Genomic DNA, 19,529 nt, shown 5'->3' on the forward strand with positions numbered 1-19,529 from the left:
TAGTTTCTGTCCTGTAACTCCAGTTCTGTAGTAGGGGTATCTCTGTTATAGTCATAAGCGCCCGCCCTCCTCCCCGGTGGAGAGAGATATTCATGTATGGAATACTACAGGTCTGGCGTGTTAAGCCTTCAAAAAGAACTGAAAGTAAAAGGGACCTGCAGTGCATTCTGGGATACTGTGAAGTTCTGGAAAGTTCTCTTAAAGGCACAGTATCCTGTTCTGAGCCACATAATGGCAGCCTATGGGGCTTGTCTGTCCATGTCTTCCTCTCTATCATTCCAGAGGGTTTTTGCTGTTAAAGCAAGGGAAATCTGGACAGGCTGTGCTGTTTGTGGATTTTTGGTGGAATTTCTAGTTGAAGTACTGGACAGTGTAGCCTGTGGATATAGGCTGCATTATCTGTCTTTAATTCTCTCTTAAGTGTCTGTGCAGTTCTGCATTTTTCGACACCTTAAGAGATTATTTTTGATTGCTCCGTGGTCCACGCACATGGGCGGGACTATTCACTAGATTATGACTATAACAGAGATACCCCTACTACAGAACTGGAGTTACAGGACAGAAACTACTCCATACGCAACCGAAGAACCAATAACAAGGGTGAAACTGAGCCTGGTTTGCTTATGTTCCGGTTCAGGGAGGAACTTGCCTGGCATGGTAAGAAAATTAATTCACGCTTTCTATCAATCGTCTTTCTATTTTTGCAAAGCTGGTACGACAGCATTAGTGGGAGGAGTGCATGTCCGTAACATCTACCAGGTTGTGATGTGGGCCTAGGTGCATACATTCATGGAGCACTACTACCTCGTCATCCATGTCTGCCTCAAAGGACACTTCGGCTGCTCGCCTCTGCCTGACTTTTTGGTTTGAGTCTACTCCACAGACCCTCCAACTTTGGGCGTTGCTTCTTTGGTATCTATTCCAAAGTTCCGACACACCAACATGGTCACCTGCTTGATCCAGTATTTGCGAACTGGGAGGAAGTCAGAGCGGCTCCTCCAGTGCCCCTCCCCTGGACCGACCATTTCTTGGTGCCATTTGAAATCTCTCTCCCCAAGTATAAGGCGACCGATCCCACTCCCCTTAATTATCCCAGGCGCAAATGGGCTAGTTTTTCCCTGCCCAAATTCAACGAGGCTCTCATAGCCGAGGGCCCCCCTGGAGGCGATGACGCGGATTCGGCAAATAAATTGCTCAACGACCGCATCGCGGCTGCCCTGGACCGCACGGCCCCTTTAGGCCGTCCGAAGGAGGGCGGCCGCAAACAGAGAGCGGCACCCTGGTTCAACGAGGAACTGCGCTGTGCCAAGAGGGAGTGTAAGCGAGCTGAAAGGCAGTGGAGGGAAGCCTATGATAGTCAGGCGAGAGAGAGATATCTCGTCAAGAGACGAGCTTATCACAATCTCATCAGGAGAACGAAAACTGCCCACTATGCCGAAAGAATCATGGGTGCAGAGAACTCAGCGAAAGAACGGTTCTGTGTATATAAATCCCTGGTTGTCCCCAAATCCTCGGCGGGATCAGAGGACTGTTCTGCTGCTGCTTGCAATCGCATCGCCGAGTACTTCGGCGACAAAGTGTCCAAAATCTATTCAGCCTTTCCCGCCCAACCAGTGGTAGGAGGAGAGTTTGAAGTATCAGCAAGAGAGGCGGATGGTCATAATCTGCTGCTTAACTTCTCCACCCCGTCAGCAGAAGACCTGATCAAAATATGTAGATCAGTGAAATCAGGCTCCCCACGGGACCCAGCATCACCTAAACGATTGCGGGACAGCCTGACAACACTAGAACCATATATCAGGCATCTGTTGGACATTTCCTTCAGGTCCAGCACCCTGCCTAGGGAATGGAAACAAGCAGTTGTGCTCCCCCTCCGCAAAAAGCCTAATATCAGCTTCGAAAAGCTGGAGAATCTGCGTCCCATCTCCCTCCTACCCTACTTCTCTAAAGTGGCGGAGAAGGTGGCTAATCAGCAGCTAATGCAATTTGTGGAAGAGACCAATCTTCTTCACCCCACCCAGTTTGGATTCAGACCTCGACACTCGACAGAGTCGGCGCTCCTCATGGCATCCGAAACCATCAGACAGGGGGCCGAGGAGGGCCATACTATGGCCCTGATCCTGCTGGATCTAAGCGCTGCGTTCGACACTGTAGCACATTCCATCTTGCTACAGTGTCTGAACAAAGCAGGGGTGGGTGGTACAGCGCTAAAATGGATCCAGTCGTTCCTATCTGGCCGAGGTTTCCAAGTCAGGCAGGGCGACTGCTACTCCAAGCGAGTGGCCTTGGACCAGGGGGTGCCACAGGGCTCGTCTCTAAGCCCAACGCTTTTCAACCTATACGCTGCCCCGGTTGCCTCCATAGTGGAGAGTCACGGTCTGCGCATGGTGTCATACGCCGACGACACGCAGCTAGTCATCTCCTTATCGCGTGCACCCGGTCTTGCGGCAGACATCTTCAGAGCATGCATGCAAGATCTAGCTGCCTGGATGTCTGCCAACTGCCTTAAACTCAATGGCGGCAAGACTGAGGTGCTGGTGGTGGGGGGAGACCGGGCGGCGTGGACGTCGGCGTGGTGGCCACCTTGCCTGGGACCAGCACCTACTCCTTGCCAGGAGGCGAGGAATTTAGGTGTCTGGTTCGACTCCGATCTGACTTTCGGCCCCCAGGTTAACCGGGTGGTCGGTACCTGCTTTGGGATCCTCAAGACCCTCAGGAAGGTTCTGGAGCTCCTTCCCACCAAAGCCCGCCAAACACTAGTGCACGCGCTAGTCACGTCCAAGATAGAGCAGGTTGCCATAGTCCATCTGGGGACCCTTGAGAAGAACCTGAGCCGCCTACAGGTTTTGCAAAACGCCGCTGCCCGGCTGGTCCTCAGACTGCCTAGAAGATCAGCCTCCAAAGCCGCGCTCCAGGCCTTGCACTGGCTCCCGGCGAGAAGCAGGGTAGAATTCAAGGCACTTTGCACCTGTCATCGGATCATTAACGGCAGGGCACCCCTCCCACTTCAGGGTCTCCTGACACAATACGAGCCTTCTCGTGCGCTCAGATCCTCTGGCTCAGGGCGCCTGACCATCCCAAAGGTGACCAGAGCAAGGATGGGCGGCAGATCCTTCAGGTACCTGGCCGCATCCAGCTGGAACAAACTTCCTGTGGCGCTGCGTTTGGAACCGTCAGAGCCCATCTTTAGAGCCAAGCTCAAAACATTTCTTTATGCTAGATAGTGGGCCTTCCCCTCAGTACCCTCTCTAGCTGCGCTCGCACTACAGCGCGGGGACACGCCGTTGTGCGTCACCATGCGCTCTACAAGACCCCCTATTATTATTAATATTATAGTTAAGGAATCTGTGGTTAGACTAGAAGAAGTTACTCGTCTTCCTTAACGCTCTTTCTGGTGGATACTGTACTTTAACATAGATTCCTGACTGACCTCCTACCCTCTGGTTCTTTGGTAGGGTCTCCTTTTACATCTAAAAAGGACCCCAATTAGAGAGCAGTGCACTGTCCCCATCATCTCTTTTGCACTCCGTCACTGTGTGGTACGGATCCAGTGCGAAGCCATACATCGCCACCTAACGGCTTGCAGGGGCACTACATCTTATCCAGTCCGACAACATGGGACAATCTTAAAGTGAGAATGCAGATAAATAGATAATCCACCAGAAAGAGCACTACCGAAGGTAAGTAATGTTTTCTTTGCTTCCATTTGAAATTAGAAATCTGAACATCTAAACAACTGACAGTAAATTATCTCTTACTATGCTTGCATTTTAACACATTTTAATCATGTAAATCTTTCTCTTAGCTGAATATCTTCCAACCCTCTCCCTACCTCACCCGTCTCTTGTTACTGATATACACCTGTTATCTACCGAATTTTTCCGTTTCTCTCATTCTTACTCTGTATCTTATGCATCCTAATTCTTTACTCGAAATCTTGATTCTTTCTGCCCTCTTGGGTATTCTCCTCGTGATTTCCAACCTCTTTAGAGTTCATTATACCGAACTGTATTTGCGCTCCATCTTTATCTTCAGCTTCTTATACCGTTTTGCCAATTCTGTAGAAGGTCAGTCACATGTAATTATGATTTCTCGTTTCCTCTTTACCTCATGTTCCCGCAGTGTTGCCTGCTTGACCTCGTGCATCACGTTTTAGATTTAGTGTTTGTAAAATTGTATTGGTTATATGTAATTTGGTGTAGCACTGCATCACCATCCTTTCATGTATTCTGATGCCCTCGTGTTGAGTGTGCTGTATTACAGTGCATAAATAAATCAATATATTTTATTTGGTTTTTATTATTCTTAATAAAGATGGGCCTATGTGGAACAAACTAACGACATTTAATTATTTTGCAACCCGAGGTTTTCCAGCCATATGCAAGACAGTGGCTTGGGCCCTTACTGCAGCTGGTTGTTTCGGGAAATAATGGAGGAGAAGGAATTCACTACATGGTTGTGGAGATAGTGGTTACCCTCCTCTCCTGGACGAGTGTTGCAACTCCATCGGTAAGAGTAATGTTGTATGATTTGTGTTGAAAGTTGTGTCTTTTGTACGTGTGGCCGTTTGTAACTTTTCCTATGACTAGCTTCATAGCCAAAGTTGATCAGTGGTAATCTTGGGTGTCCATAAAATGCAATGCTGTACTTGAAATTCTGTTAAAATGTGCTTAGGTTTAACGGCCAGTGCAGCCCCTGAAAAAGTGAAGTTTTTATCATACCACTTGCATTCATTATTTTCATCTGCTATGTGATTCACCCTTTGTTTTAATGCATTAGAGTATAGTCTCTGACAGAGAGGTACCTTGATAGTTTTGTATCACCTCTTTGTGGTGGTAAGCATGGTGAATATTCCTCGACCAATTTGGTTCATGGCTGTCTGTTATCCAGGTATAAGTAATGATACCTTAGCAAAGTCTTTTTCAGTGGCACCTTGTGCTGCAGTGAGGGTACAATCTTTTCAGCAATGACTTTTTTTATTACAATATTTGTATTCATGTTCGTACAAACAATAATCAAAAAGTAACACAGGACAGTGTCACAGCACATAGTGAAACATCACTTATATAGGTATGTGTATATTTGTGTGTGTACACACACAAACACACACCCAGTGGTTCTTAACCTGTGATCCGCAACACCTTCTCGGGGGATCTGCAACTGTTTAAAAAATGAAATAATATTAGAAGTTCATAAAAAATGTAATGCAAAATTGAAGATTTTAAAACGCTCTGTAAATGTGAAGGAATTTGAAATTGGAAGCTAAAAATTGAGTTGGTAGTATGCGCAACTGATGATCTCAATTAAACAACTAGTATGCATGCAGGAAATCATATACATTATGAGCAAAAAAGGCAAAGCAAGATTTTAGAGCCTGTTATATCGATTGTCGTTTAGAAATAAAAAGAAATTGAATTTAAAATTTTGATTTTTGCATATCTGTTTCTTAAACAAAATATTTCATAATTGATGTATTTGTTTAATTCATACATGTTTCTGTAGTTGGTGCATTTTTTTTAGATTCAAAACGTACAAATAGCTTAGGTGTGGGTGCCTGATGTTCACTAGTCATTCATTAGGTGTCCTCAGAAGTCTAAAGGCTAAGAACCGTCAAACGAAGGTAAAATGAAGGTAGATGGTTTTCACTGTTGTTCTGTACGTTTTTTATTGTGGAGTTGACCATAACTTGTGAATACCAGTAGTTTTTTGGTTTTAATTTGTAACCATAATTGTACTTTAACAGTGTTTTTTAAGAGGCTATCTAAGTTTTTTTTTTTTTACATGTGGTAAGGTGTTATTACTAAATTTAGCCATAACTTTACTTTGATCTTGTTTTTCTCATTGAGTGTATGAGTTTTTGTATTTATCATATGCCACATCCGGCAGCCGAGCCTGTGCCCAGTCTGCCTTGGCCAGGGAGTCCCCACTACACATGCCTTTGGCCGTGGACAATAGTTGTTAGCCAAAGAGCCTGTCCCTCCATTAGCCCCTGTGCCCAAACCCTATGGATGACCAAAGCCCACTGCTGCAGTGATAATGAAAGGATCCAAAAGGCTTGTTTAGACACATTTGCACTAAATACATGTAGTGCGAATGTACTATTAAGCTCACATTCACAGTACAACGGTCAACGTCCAGATTATTACCAGAATATAGCCAAATTGACGTGACATTTTGCAGCCTCATGGATTTCATGTTACAATGACTTTAGCCAAGGAAACAACCCTGCTAATTGCCACTCAGCCTTCTCAAAGTGATTTTACATCACTGTACGACTTTAACTTCTTGCACCCTGGCTTTGATTACATATTTTTTTAAACAAAGACATATTAAAAAATGACAGCATAAACCATATTTGCAGAATTGGAGTGTGTGATATGCTATTTAGACCTACTGTTGAGGGGAGGGGCATCATGGCCCACTCGAAGCTTCACCTCTCATGAGTTATGGCCCCTCCCCACAGTCAACAGTGATAATGAAGAGCATATCACACCTTAGCAGTTTTACTTACAAACCTGTTTCTGGTAAGTGTAGCTGTGGCCATTGTTTCGTCCCTTATCTCTGGGCATTCTCTTAACCTATGTTAAGGTTGTTTCCACATGTAGGACAACTATTGCTTCTAGTACAGTCACCAATTTGATGCCTTGAGGGGGTCAAATATATCACATCAAATATACAAAATTGGTTTATTTGTAATCGTGGATTCCTCAAGGCTTTCACTATATTCAGAACAAAGTTGTTAATATTGAATCAAATATGGCACAACTTATTTTCTCTCTTAGCATTGGCCTGTATTAGTTACGACTTAACTCAGGAAATCGCAGTTTCAGGCACTATTTTTCACATTCATGAGGGGTCTATTTGCTTGTTTGAGTGAGAATGTAAGTTGTCAAAGTTCCAGCTTGCGCTTATATTACATAATGAATCGCTGTCCACATATAGAAGTTACTAATCGTAACTACGGAAAGGCATATAACTGTGCCAGTAATCAAATAACATTTGATGAGAATGGCATTTTGATACCCGAATGTTGCATCAGAATGTTTTTGTTGTCTTTCAACCTATTAAGTCAGTGACACACCTACAAAAAAACCAGAGGTAGGAGGGAGTATGATTCAACACTTAAATCAACGAATTTTAGCACTTGTTATACTGATTGATAAACAAAATGTGAGAGAAGGAAGTGCAGTGCATTTTATGTAGTAGAACTGAGACAGAATTTCTCAACTGGCTTAATGCCAACTGCAAAGTCATTGCATCCACTCTCCAACACAGCAAAGCTGAAATACCCAACCTTGATTTGATGATTAAAACATGGGATGGAAAATTACACACATCCCTCCTGGCAAACACACAGAGAGGAACACCCTGTTAGCCTACTTTATTCACTACCAGAGCACTGCGGGACTCGCTCCCTTACTCGCAGTTTTTGTGTAGAAGGAGAAACTGTCTGTACAAACAAGACTTCTTCAAGCAAACTGAAAAAGTATCACAAAAGCTCCTGTCCAGGGGATATCCCTGTAAACTAGTGAAAAGATCTATGAAGAGAGCTTGGTACTGTCCTAGAGAGGTATTACTCACACCAAAACAGAAGAAAGGTACAGACACTTGTGTGTAACCACATTTTCTTCTGTATCAAACCAAGTGATGAAAATGTTTTTGCGACATTGGATTTTTTGGGACGCAGGTGACCTTACATTTGGGCGACCTGACTTTGATTTTCACAAGAGTAAGAGCATCAAAGATCACCTTGTCAGAGCTAATCTGCCCCCTACTAGGAGTGACCGCATGCTCAATGATTTATGGGGTTTAGCCTCCTTAGTAAGCCAATTTAAATACGGTATTTGCAGAGTTTGTGAATTCACAGTTGAAATCAATGAATTAATTCCCAAAATGAGTGTCATTTTGCAGCAATTTTCAAACTGCAACACTGCCTTTGTGGTCTATGCCATTACCTGCCCATGTAACCTGCTATACATCGGACAGACAATACCAAAAGTCTGAGTCCGAATATACCAATTTAGGAGTCATCCCAGATGTAAGGTCATGACTGCCCTACTGGCTGAACATTTTGTGGAACTCAATCCAAAGGAGAACGACCTACATTGGCAAGTGACTGCTGTGGTGCAGCAACCGTACTGAGGGGGAAACATTTCATCCACACTGAACAAGGAGGAACTTAAATGGATTTTTGCGCACACACACCCTAAACACTGGACTGAACAAAATGGAATATTGGTCATCCCTGCTGCATGACCCCGTTCCATCCAATTTTGTAACTGCGCAAATCAAGACTGTACATGATTACCAATGGACTACTTTGGTAACCAACCATGTCGGATTATGATCTTGCTGCACTTGCATCTTGATCACATAACCGCTCTATTTTCCCTTTTGAGACTGTGACCTATGTATATATATTATCCATTCTTCTGTTAATTAAATTACGTTTTTCCACTGTTGCCTTCCACATCTGGTAATTCTACAAAGGTCACAAGTTTTATGTGGTTGATTATGTATAGAGCAACGTTACATGGCTTTTCTTATGTTTATTTTGTTGCCTCTTCCTCAGTTGCTCTCTGTATACATGCATAACTATAATTTACTATACCTCATGTTTTTTTTACATTAGTATGCCTTGTGCCATGCATTTATTAGTATGCTTCCCGCATCGCCACGCCTCTCTTAATTAGTTTGCGTTTTTTCCACCGCTGTTGCCTTTCACACCTTGTAGTTCTACAAAGTCATACATTTTAGCAGGTTGAGCATGTAGAGTGCAATGTTATATGGCTTATCTTATGTTTAATAATTCCCTATCCTTCTAAATTGTTCTGTATAGACAACTGGAGTTTTCTATACCTCTTTGTTTTTTATATTAGTAAGCCTTCTGCCATGCATCCATTGGTATGTTTCTCCCATCAATCGGGTTTGTAAATTATGGCTACTCACCTGTGAGGGTCTCAAAGTGCTGGGAGGAAGGGGGGCTGCATATCCGTCTGAGCTATGGGTTGATTCGAAGAGCCAGGTCTTGAGGTCCTTCCTGAATTGGGACAGCAATAGGGATTGCCTAAGATGGGGGGGGGCATGGTGTTCCAGGTCTTGATGGCGAGGTAGTAGAAGGATCTTCCTCCGGTATTGGTCTTGCTGATCCATGGGACAGTGGCCAGTGACAGTTGGGCAGAGCGGGGAGGTCTGTTGGGTGCTTGGAATGAGCGGCGGTGGTTCAAGTATGCTGGTCTGGCATTGTGTAGGTTTCATGGGTTTTCCTTGCCAACACGGCCCCCATATCCAACCTCCCTTCCAAAACAAACTCTTTTTGTCCTCTTTTCATTTTCATTACTTCTCATCCATCTACTTAACGAGCTAGTGCATGCACAACTCTAAGGCAGCTGAAGATGCAGGCAGTCTCGGCTCGTCTGATTGTTTCCCGATGTGACTAGCGGCTGCATCAGGATCGTACTGTTGATGCAACCAGTTCTGCACTAAGGACGTGTTCCACATTGTTGGATATTGGCACTAAGATTATCATTCCCTGTTGTCAAATAATTGGATGTGGATAATTTTTCTGTTGTATATATCTCGCCTTGAATCACGGTTGCATTGCAATCTTACCCCCCCATACCCGGTCCTTTACTGGGTTGCGCTCCTCATTACCCGGACCACCCCTCTAAGATTTCAACTCTCCCAGTATGCGATCATGCTACGGATTATGCAGTTCCACTACTGATGGACCCTGTCCCAACACAACGTTCTGGTGGTATTTTCCACGTTACTACCCTATTACCATTGAGCAATATTCTCTGGCATCATTATATAATGTCTTGATAATGATCCTTGCATTACTATGGGGTCAAAACGTCGTAGGCTCTTAAGCACTGACCATGTACTTGGTATATATAATTTAATATAGGGAAGTATTGTTGCTGTATGTTTATTTGTGATGAGTATTTGTGCGATTTGCGTTACAGATAATTGCCTGCGTCTCTCTATGTGATTTTCGTGCTTTGTTTTTTTAGTCTCCACCCTCAATTTGACTTATTTGTTAATAAATGTGATTTATTTGCTTTCATTGACTTTGCGTCTGGTTCTAGCATTTTCTTTGTACTGAATGTGTGACTGTTGAATAGGGACTGTAGGAGAGTAGGGTCTGCAATCCTATGATCACCCAGATTTTTGCTTTTTGCTGCACTGGTTTACGACTTTCCCTGGCTGTGGGCCTGCTAATCAGACCCACAGCCTAGCTGTTCTCTCTATCCAAATTGTACTCAGGTACTGAATTGGCACTGGGCCCTCTCCAAGTCCCTGTACCCAGGGCTGAGGTGTACTCAGAAGTCTCCCAGGGGCTGAAGCATGTATTATGCCACCCCTGGGCTGACTAACTAAACTGACACAACTGGCTGCACGACAGCTGGGGCAAGGTGGTGTACTCACCCTTTGCTTTAGATATAGTATACCTATATCTAACCCTAAAATGGACACACAGATCTCCTATCAGTCACTCCTATGGCAGGCCTTAACAATCCTGAAGGCAGAGTGCTTGGAATCGTGTGAGATGGTGCTCTGGCATGAGCTGAGCCTGTCTGCGGCTTTCGGGATCCATCCCTTAGCCGTTTCCATGATATCGCATACCATATACTCTTAAGTGCATTATAATCCTCGCGGTTATATGCCAACTCTGGTATCGCTTTATCAAAACATGTCGAGTAAGGTGTCATACGAATTGGAATACTAACCCCTCGCCAATTCTGGCGACGGGGTTAGCATTCCACCCTTCTAGAGGGACACGGCATGTATGTAACCCCTAACCCCGGTTAAAGTCAGACAGAGCCTTAGCATCCACAAAATGGATGCTGCCACCGAGACACAAGTCTGCCCTCCTGCTGCTGGGAGTCCTCCCAGAGCAGGAGATAAGGACAAAGGGTTTCCTGCCAGGGGCGGTGCCAGCACCGTCCCAGACAGGATTTTGTGTATTGTAGGTAGGCAGGGCTTCAGAGGAAGGTGACTGCACGTGGCACCCCGGTGCTCACTGTGCATAGGCTGGCTTGAACCAGTTCCAGGGACACTCCAGACCCTGTGCTGGGGAAAAGCCCGCCAAGGAAGTGGGTGTAACCACCCCCCTCCTGGTCCCACCCCTAGGGCAGGACTTAGTCGCGTGCCAGCCCCCTTTTCCCAGATAAAGGTAGGAGCAGGCCCCCTTCCAAATTAGATCATCTTTGAATCCTGAAACTACTTTCTACGAAAGGAACTCAAGACTTCTTCCTAAGATTTCTCCCTTGTGACTAAGGAGTAGTCACCCTGCATCCGCAGGCACCATCTAAAGAACACTGCGGTCTGCTGCAAGTCCTTCCTCCGGAATCCGACTGCCCAGCTCGACGAGAACCGGCTTCCCTGGCACCTCTGACCTCTACCCACCTCTACAGCCCAGCTGAGAACCGTGGGTGCGACGAGACCTCGAGGGACCGGCCATCTGCAAGACTGCACGACTTCTGCACAGCAAGCCCGCCGAGTAATTTCCTGGTGAGTGCTTTGGGGTCCGAGAAGCCCCGACCCTGAGCAGCTCCAGCACCGAAGTGCAGCCCCCCAGCATCTCCACGATCTGCGTGGGGCCCTTCTGCTTTTTGCTGCTCACCGCGTTGTTTGGCTACTAGCCCGCTGGCTTGTGGCCTTCTGAACGACGCCCGACGACATCACTGCTGCTGGTCTGGTTGCTCCAGACTGGCCCTTGCTCCCTTTCCGAAGAGGAGCACCCCGGACCCTCCTGGTCCACTCAAGACGCCATTTTGAGTCCACCGCGTGGGCTTGAATTAGCCAAGGCTTGTTGCCCAACCCCGGGTAACTTCGACGCCGACAGCTTCATCCATCGTGGGACAGCTCGCCTCTCCATCCTGGTCGCCGACAACGCCTCCTGGTCCGTGAGATCTGCAGAGCCAGCATCGCCCACTCACCTAGTCGAGGTGACTACCATCCGGTGCCCTCCTGGTGCCCACTGACTACTGGCTAGTAGTCACGAACTTGGTCCCCTCTGCTTTCAGGTGTCATCCATCTTCCAGATCCAGGCTTGGATCAACTCGAACTATCTTCACTGGTCGCCTGCCAGCATCTTTCTTCCAGGCTCCTGGTCCGGCAACGAGGATTCCCGACGTCTTTTGAGACCTATGCAGCTGCAGCCCCTGGGCTAGGTAACTTCGGCATTTCAGTGCCCCAGCATAGCCTCACTATCCAAGGGTCAGGATCCACTGTCGTTTTCTCCCTACCAGGTCGGGTTCGCCCGTGAACACTAACTTTAGCATTACTAGTTTCCATAGACTTTGTCCCGCATCCCGCGTGAGAGTGCACACTCTGCACCCGAGTCCCCTAGGTCTCCTAGAAGTAATCTAACGATTCCCTAGTCAAGTCCTAGCGATTCCAAAGCCTATTAGTACTGTACTTACCTGCTAGTAATTTCGCATTCCACTTTTAAAGTATATGGTTTTTCGTGCCCCTCGGGCATTTGTGTATACCGTGCTAACTTAAGTATTTTCGTAAGAGTTTTGTTGTGTGCCTAGCACCCTGTCCTCATAAAGAGTACAGGGTTGTTGTGATTCTAATAAATACACTGTTTATTTTCATAACACTTGTGTGGTGTCCTTTCACTGGGTGTTCAAGGGGTAATGTGATGGTAAAACAGCTGGCTTAACACGCCCTCTAGAGTCTTAGCCTTAGACTGCTCGTATCCATGCTACTAGGATAGCTGGTCTATAAGGTTGACTTACAACCAATCATCAATAAGGGTTGTTTGGACTGATATATAGTGATCACTAGAATAGTGAGCACTGCACATCAGGCCAACTTCTCACCGGGACCCTTGTTCCTTTAAAAATATTACGTACCCTTGTTACCTATATATTCTCGGGTTGCTTTTGTACTTTTGTAAAGTGCATTTTATGTAGACACACAATAAAAGCATTGATAATTTAGATTGTTTCCACTTTATTGAGGCCCGAAAGCTATGAGTAGGGAGAAAAGATAGCTCAGCCTGTGCACAATGAAGCGAAATGATTTTACAAACTTCACTGCTTAGTCCCAAAAGGAGCGAGAACAAACTCTAGCCTACTGGGCAAAAGGGGCTTCACTCCCGTTGCCTCATTCAGAGTGTTTTTCTGGTCTTCAAATGCCGTTTGAAGAGACTTTGTTTTAGTTTAATATTCTTTGCCTCTGCAGGACCCTTTCTCCTATCCTAATCAGTCCACTTACAATTCTTTCTCTCTACTTTCTTACATCAAAGGTCACTACTATGTCCTTAATTCTTTGCGCATAAGGTTAGAGGCGGATGCAGGTTTTTGGAGCCAATCATAACAGAACACACTATTTAAATTGAAACTGTATGTAGGAAATAATTGACATCAAGTTAAATTTATGAGCCTCCTAACCGGTTCTCTTCCTTCATCACAGGAAACTGTCGCCTGAAGTAAGGTGTTTTGTGGCTGCTCTCGGCCCTGTTGCCCTGTGTTTTTTCTTGCCCTTGATGCTCTTTTGAAGTGGTTGAATGAACTATCGGACCTGTGGCTGCCTGCATAGCAAAGATTTATTTGATTGTGCCTTTCCCCATTTTTACCCACACTGTTGTATTGTAGCATATGTATAGAGCTTCACACCCCCGTGTAGGGCATTGAAGCACCAAACAGGCAGCACGCTGCATTGTGGGGGAACCTGTGGTTGGCAGTGTGTTGTATTTGTTAGGCTTCTCTGAGGCAAGCATTTTGGTGTTTTCTGTGAGTTACCAGAGGCGCTTTAATTTTGACTTTGGGTATGGTGCCTAGGACTATGATCGAGTGTTGTGAGAGACAGTAACGAAGTACTAAGAGTACAGGGCTATAGTACAGAGCTAGGTCTTCAAGGGTACGTGTATAAAACAATAATGCACGATAGAGGATACGAGGATTAATGACAAAGGAAACAGGGCTATGTGTACAGGGCTGTTGGTTATGGATGCAGGAATAAGCGTACTTGGTTTTCCGTATAGGGCTAGATGTAAGCAGTTAATGGTTATTCGTACAGGAAAACAATACAAGATAAAAAAATGACAGTTTATGGGTGCAAAGTTATGGCTATAGGTCTATGGGTACAGGGTGCGTGGATATGGCTTCAGGCATAAAAGTGAATGTTTAAGTGTTCAGGGTTATGAACACCGAGTTTAGAGTGCAGGGTTAAGGGTACAGGATTATGGACACAAGTATGGGTAAAGAGTTGTAATGCAGTATAGCCTTTATATATTGCTTAATACCCCTCTCTAGGGTGCCAAAGTGCATTTTTCAACGGGTAGCACGGCACACCATGGGTGAGTGTGGTTGGCAGAGTGTTGTATGTGTTGTGATCCTATATGGGAAGTGTTTGGGTGTCGTGAACGACTGACCAGATGGGCGCTTTTATCTTGTCTTGGCGTCACCGCACCTAGCAGTGTGAGTAGAAAATGTGAGCGATCAAATTGTAATTTTAATGAGAACTACAACATATAGGCAGGTACCCAGCATCTCCCTGACAAGAGGGGGCAGTGTGGTATTTTATGCCTGTACACGAAAAATGTATCCTGAAATAGATACCAAGGATCGGACATGCATAGAAATTGAAGGTACACGAGGTTGACCCGACTTTCTGATACCTCATTTCCCTCCTACGGCCTTGTAGACTCTTATTCTCTACCTCTGTGTTTGCTTTTGGTTCTGTGAAGCATCCATTGTGTGGTGTATATATATTGCTGAAGAAAATACCCAGTTATCTGATGAAGTGCAAAGTAGGGTGTTTGGAGAGTAGGCTAGGCTGGAGCTAGTTCCATGGTATTTAGTTGAGATTAGGGCCGAAGACCCACTTCTTCAGAATGTAAAACCTATTTAAGGTTGCTTCTAACAAAACATGAACATGTATGTACATGCACATCAAACTTTGAAAGCAGTATGAGACCACAAAAATGGTGGACCTTCACTTTTTGTTGTAGGGGATCTCTGTGTATAGTCATAATCTTGTGAATAGTCCCGCCCATGTGCCGGGACCCCAGAGCAATCGAAATAGTCTCTTAAGTTGTCTTCTTCTGCAGTCCTGCATAGACACTTAAGAGAAAATCAAAGACAAATAATGCAGCCTAAAACTACAAGGCTACATTGGCCAGCACTTCATCTTGAAGTGAAAAAGATGGCCAAATAATATTCAATTGTACACATTTTGTAAAGTTTCACACCTAGAGAAACTCCCCTTCACAAAAATCCTTTGTCATGATAGAGAGGAAGGGTTGGACAGACAAGCCCCATAGGCTGCCATTTTGTGTCTGGAAAAGGGATACCATGCCTTTAAGGAACTCTCCAGAGACCCTCGGTATCCCAGGATGCACAGCCAAAGGCCTTTTACTTTAAGTTCTTTTTTCCGGCTCCTGCTAGCAGGACCCTGGAGCATTGAGCTCTACCTTTTTGGGTATAACTTCAATTTTTGGAGCTTTTCCAGTGTTTTTTCACTTGAAGTCTGGGGTCTTCCTCTTCCAGTTGCTGTGTTTTTGACCAGTTTTGCCACCTCTATATTGTCGAAATGCCAGTTTTATTCAACAAGTGCCCTGAGTGTGGTAGGAAGAAGGCTAAATCTGACCCCTACAGAGTGTACACATTCGGTCTCCCTTCTAGCCATGTCCCTGACTCCTGTGATATCTGTCACTCTTTCTCCAGGAGGACCCTGCGTGACAGGGAGAAGATTTGTCTCCAAGGCCTAGAGCAGAGGAGACATCAAGAACCAGGTGGGACTTCTGGGCATGGAGGGACTCTGTCATCGTCCTCTGCCCGTGCATCGGCCTCTGGGGGGCTACCCTGTCAAGAAAAGGCCCAGAAAAGGCACCAGTCCCGGTCGACATTGATGGCTTCGGCGTCGAGAGGTATGACTACCATCTGCTCCCCGTCGACCCAGCAACGTCGACATCAAGGGGTAGGACGTCGAGACCTCGGATGAGATCGACGTCGAGGACTTCACCGGCGTCGACACACCATCGACGTCGTGATGAGTCCCGAAGAGGCAGGCGCTCGCCGTCGTAGCGACACCGCCGTTCGTCTTCAACGTCGACACGAAGATTGACGTCGAGAAGAGAAAGTACGACGTCGAGGCTAAGACACTTGACGTCGAGGAGTTTGTCGACGTCGGGAAGAACGACGTCGAGAAGAAAGACGTCAAAGAGGTCGACGTCGAGGAGGGTGAAGTCGACGTCGAAGAGGAAGTCGAGGCCCAGAACGGTGTCTAGTGCCTCTGTGGTCAGTCTCATCATCCTCATCATCGGCGAGTTCCCGGTCGCGGCGGCGCCGGCGCTCTCGCTCAGAGAGGCCTGCCTCCTCCCCGAGGCCTGCTCGTAAAAAGAGGAGAGTTCTTAGGTCACCAGACTCTGAATATTCTAGGACCTACTCGCCCTCCAGGCCCAGGACTCCTACCCCTCCTCCTCTTCCGCAACTTCCTCCTCCACCACCTCCTCCTCAACTTCCTCCTCCACCACCTCCTCCTCCTCCTCCTCCTCCTCCTCCTCCTCCTCCTCCACCACTGCCTCGGCCTCCACAACGAAAGCCTTTGGTTCCGGCTCAGCCTCTTCCGTTTCCGCAGCCTCCTGGGCCGGTGGTTCCTGCAAGGCCCAGAAAGCCGAGGTCAAGATCCAGAAGGAGGCATTGCTCTCGCAGTGAGCATAGATCGTCGACGAGGTCACGTCATCGTCGGCGAAGGGAAAGGTCACGGTCCAGGTACACGGACTCGTCCAGTGACAGGAGATACTCTCCCACTTTGTCGGACTCCCTCCTACGAGAGTGTCGCCAGTGGAGGACATTGTGACTTTCCAGGTGGTGCTGCTGCAGGGGGCAGCGAAGTTGGCGATCATATTGACTGTGCCCACCCCTTCCACTTCTGTGATATTTGAAACGTTGCAGCGCAGGCACCTCTCTCGCACCTTGCTGCCTTTGGTGCCAGGACTGGAGGAACCGGCCATGGAGCTGTTTCTGACGCCGGCCTCGGTGAAGTCGGCGGCGTCTCGACTTCAGAAGAGGTATAGATACCCAGACTTGGATCCAGCGTTCCTAAGAACAGATCCTGTCCCGGATTCCGTCATCGTGACAGCGGCCAAAAAGCAGCACGCTACTGCCCCTTCGTCTACGGTCCCTCCCGACAAGGAGAGCTGTCCAATGGATTCAGCAGGAAGGAATGTCTGCAGTACAGCTGCCACCTCGATGAAAGCGGCGAGTTCATCAGCGCTCTTAGGTCGGTATGACCGTTCCTTGTTGGAGTCACTGCAGCAGTTTATTGAGCTCCTTCCGAAGGACAAGAGAGAAGACTTCCAGGAGATATTGAATGAGGGCATGATAGTCTCGAATCAGATCATCAGTTCGATGGCAGATGCCTCTCTCCTGGATGCTCATGGGTACTGCCATGGCATAAACTTGAGACTCCACTCCTGGGTGCGCCTGACATTGCTTAAACCAGAAGCGCAACAGCGGATTGCTAATTTGCCCTTTTCTGGAGCTACCCTCTTCGGGACTCATGCGGAGGTGGAGATGGCCCGCATGAAGGTGGAAGTGGAAACGCTGAAAGCTGTCGGTTTGGAGAAACCGAAGGAACAGCGGAAGTCCTTCCGCCCCTTCCAGAGGCGTTACCGTTCCCAGAGGTATCAGCGAGAGCAAGGTCGCCAGGCTGGCCAACAGCAGCAGCAGCAACAGCAATACCAGCGCCAGCCGTTCCAGAAATGTCAAAGGGGCAGAGGCGGCCAGCAGACCTCCTTGGCGAATAAGGGCCCGGCCGGATCTAAGCCCTGAGGAGTTACTTCCCCCTTGTCCGTTACCCGTTCCGGTGGGGCATACAGAAGTACTTGGCAGAGTGGAAAAAAATTACTCAGGACAAGTGGGTGCTGAATATTGTTTGCAATGGATACAGTCTTCGCTTTGTCAGCCCTCCTCCAGCTATTCCACCGGTTCGTTCGCAATACCAGCTGCGCGAACTTCAAGCGGAGGCCGATACCTTGTTAAGAAAAAGGGCGATAGAAGATGTCCCTCTGCCTCAAAGGGGAAAGGGTCTGTACTCAAGGTTCTTTCTGGTACGCAAAATGGACAAAAACGATTTCAGGCCCATTCTGGATTTGCGACAAGCAAACAAATGGATTCGTAGGGAGAAATTTTGCATGCTGTCATTGCACCAGATTTATCCTCAGCTACACCGAGGAGACTGGCTTTGCGCAATAGATCTGCAGGATGCATACTTCCATGTGCCCATTGCATGGAAACACCGGAACTTCCTGCGCTTCCTGGTTGGCACCAATCACTATCAATACACCGTACTTCCGTTTGGGCCGAAGTCTGCTCCCAGGACTTTTTCAAAATGCATGGCAGTGGTGGCAGCACGCCTGAGAAAGAACAAGGTGTTTGTCTACCCGTACCTGGACGACTGGTTGATCAAAGCCTCCACCTTCCAGGAAGCGCAATTGCATTTCAACAGGACGGCCGTTCTATTGAATCAGCTGGGTTTGCACAGCAACATGTCCAAGTCCGTTTCGACTCCTGTCCAGTGCCTGCAGTACTTGGGAGCCTCCATCAATACTCTCAGAGCAAGTGTGTCTCCTTCGGAGGAGCGACGCTTATCGATCCTTCGGAAGGCTCAGGCTCTCATGTCCATTCCATCAACAACAGTGAGGACGGTGTCTTCTCTTCTGAGGTCGATGGCCTCTTGCATCTTCCTCACACCACATGCACGCCTCCACATGAGACCGCTGCAGGAATGTCTGGAGGATCAATGGGACAAGAAACGAGGGAGCTGGGACGACAGGATCCAACTGTCTCTACACGCTCAACAGTCCCTGAGATGGTGGTGTTCAGCGGAAAACCTCCGCAAGGGAGTTCTGTTCCACAAGGACATTCCCATACAGACTCTTGTCACGGATGCTTCTCTCCATGGGTGGAGCGCATTCCGACCATCTACAGATCCAAGGAACATGGTCCCAGGCGGAATCCATGTACCACATTAATTTTCTGGAACTAAGAGCTGTGCATTTGGCACTGAAGGCTTTTCATCCGTCCTTCATGACCAACTCCTTGCTTGTACAGACGGACAATAGGTCCATACTGTATTACCTCAACAAGCAGGGGGGGGTTGAGAATGCGCACACTGTCCCAGGAAGCACAGGCGATCTAGCACTGGCTGCTAGCCAGAGGACTGACGATAACGGCTACCCATCAACCAGGTGTGCAGAATGCTCCGGCGGACGCACTCAGCAGGCTCGTCCAGGAAAACCACGAGAGGGTTCTAAACAACGAGGTGCTAGGAAACATCTTCGAAAGATGGGGCACTCCAGAAATAGATCTGTTTGCCACCGCCGAAAACAGAAAATGCCGAGACTTCGCATCCAGGTTTTATCAACCGGGGACTCTGGGGAATGCGCTATGGATCAGCTGGTCGAACAGCTTTCTGTACGCTTTTCCATCCATTCCCCTGATTCCGGCAGTACTCATCAAGCTGTCTCAATCCAGAGCGCGAATGATCCTCATTGCTCCGGAGTA

The 19,529-nt window shown here is 47.1% G+C and overlaps 1 protein-coding gene across 1 annotated transcript in view; it reads left to right on the plus strand.

The window, feature by feature from the left end:
• PRKDC (protein kinase, DNA-activated, catalytic subunit) overlaps positions 1 to 19,529 on the plus strand; it is a 3,158,350-nt gene that overhangs the window by 1,231,864 nt on the left and 1,906,957 nt on the right. The window contains exon 49 of the mRNA XM_078687323.1: positions 4,366 to 4,509. Within this exon, the coding sequence (XP_078543449.1) occupies positions 4,366 to 4,509 (144 nt within the window). The remainder of the gene's footprint in view (positions 1 to 4,365; positions 4,510 to 19,529) is intronic.

This window comes from Lissotriton helveticus, chromosome 4_1 (genome assembly GCF_964261635.1).
Source record: "Lissotriton helveticus chromosome 4_1, aLisHel1.1, whole genome shotgun sequence".
Classification (NCBI taxonomy): Eukaryota; Metazoa; Chordata; class Amphibia; order Caudata; family Salamandridae; genus Lissotriton; species Lissotriton helveticus.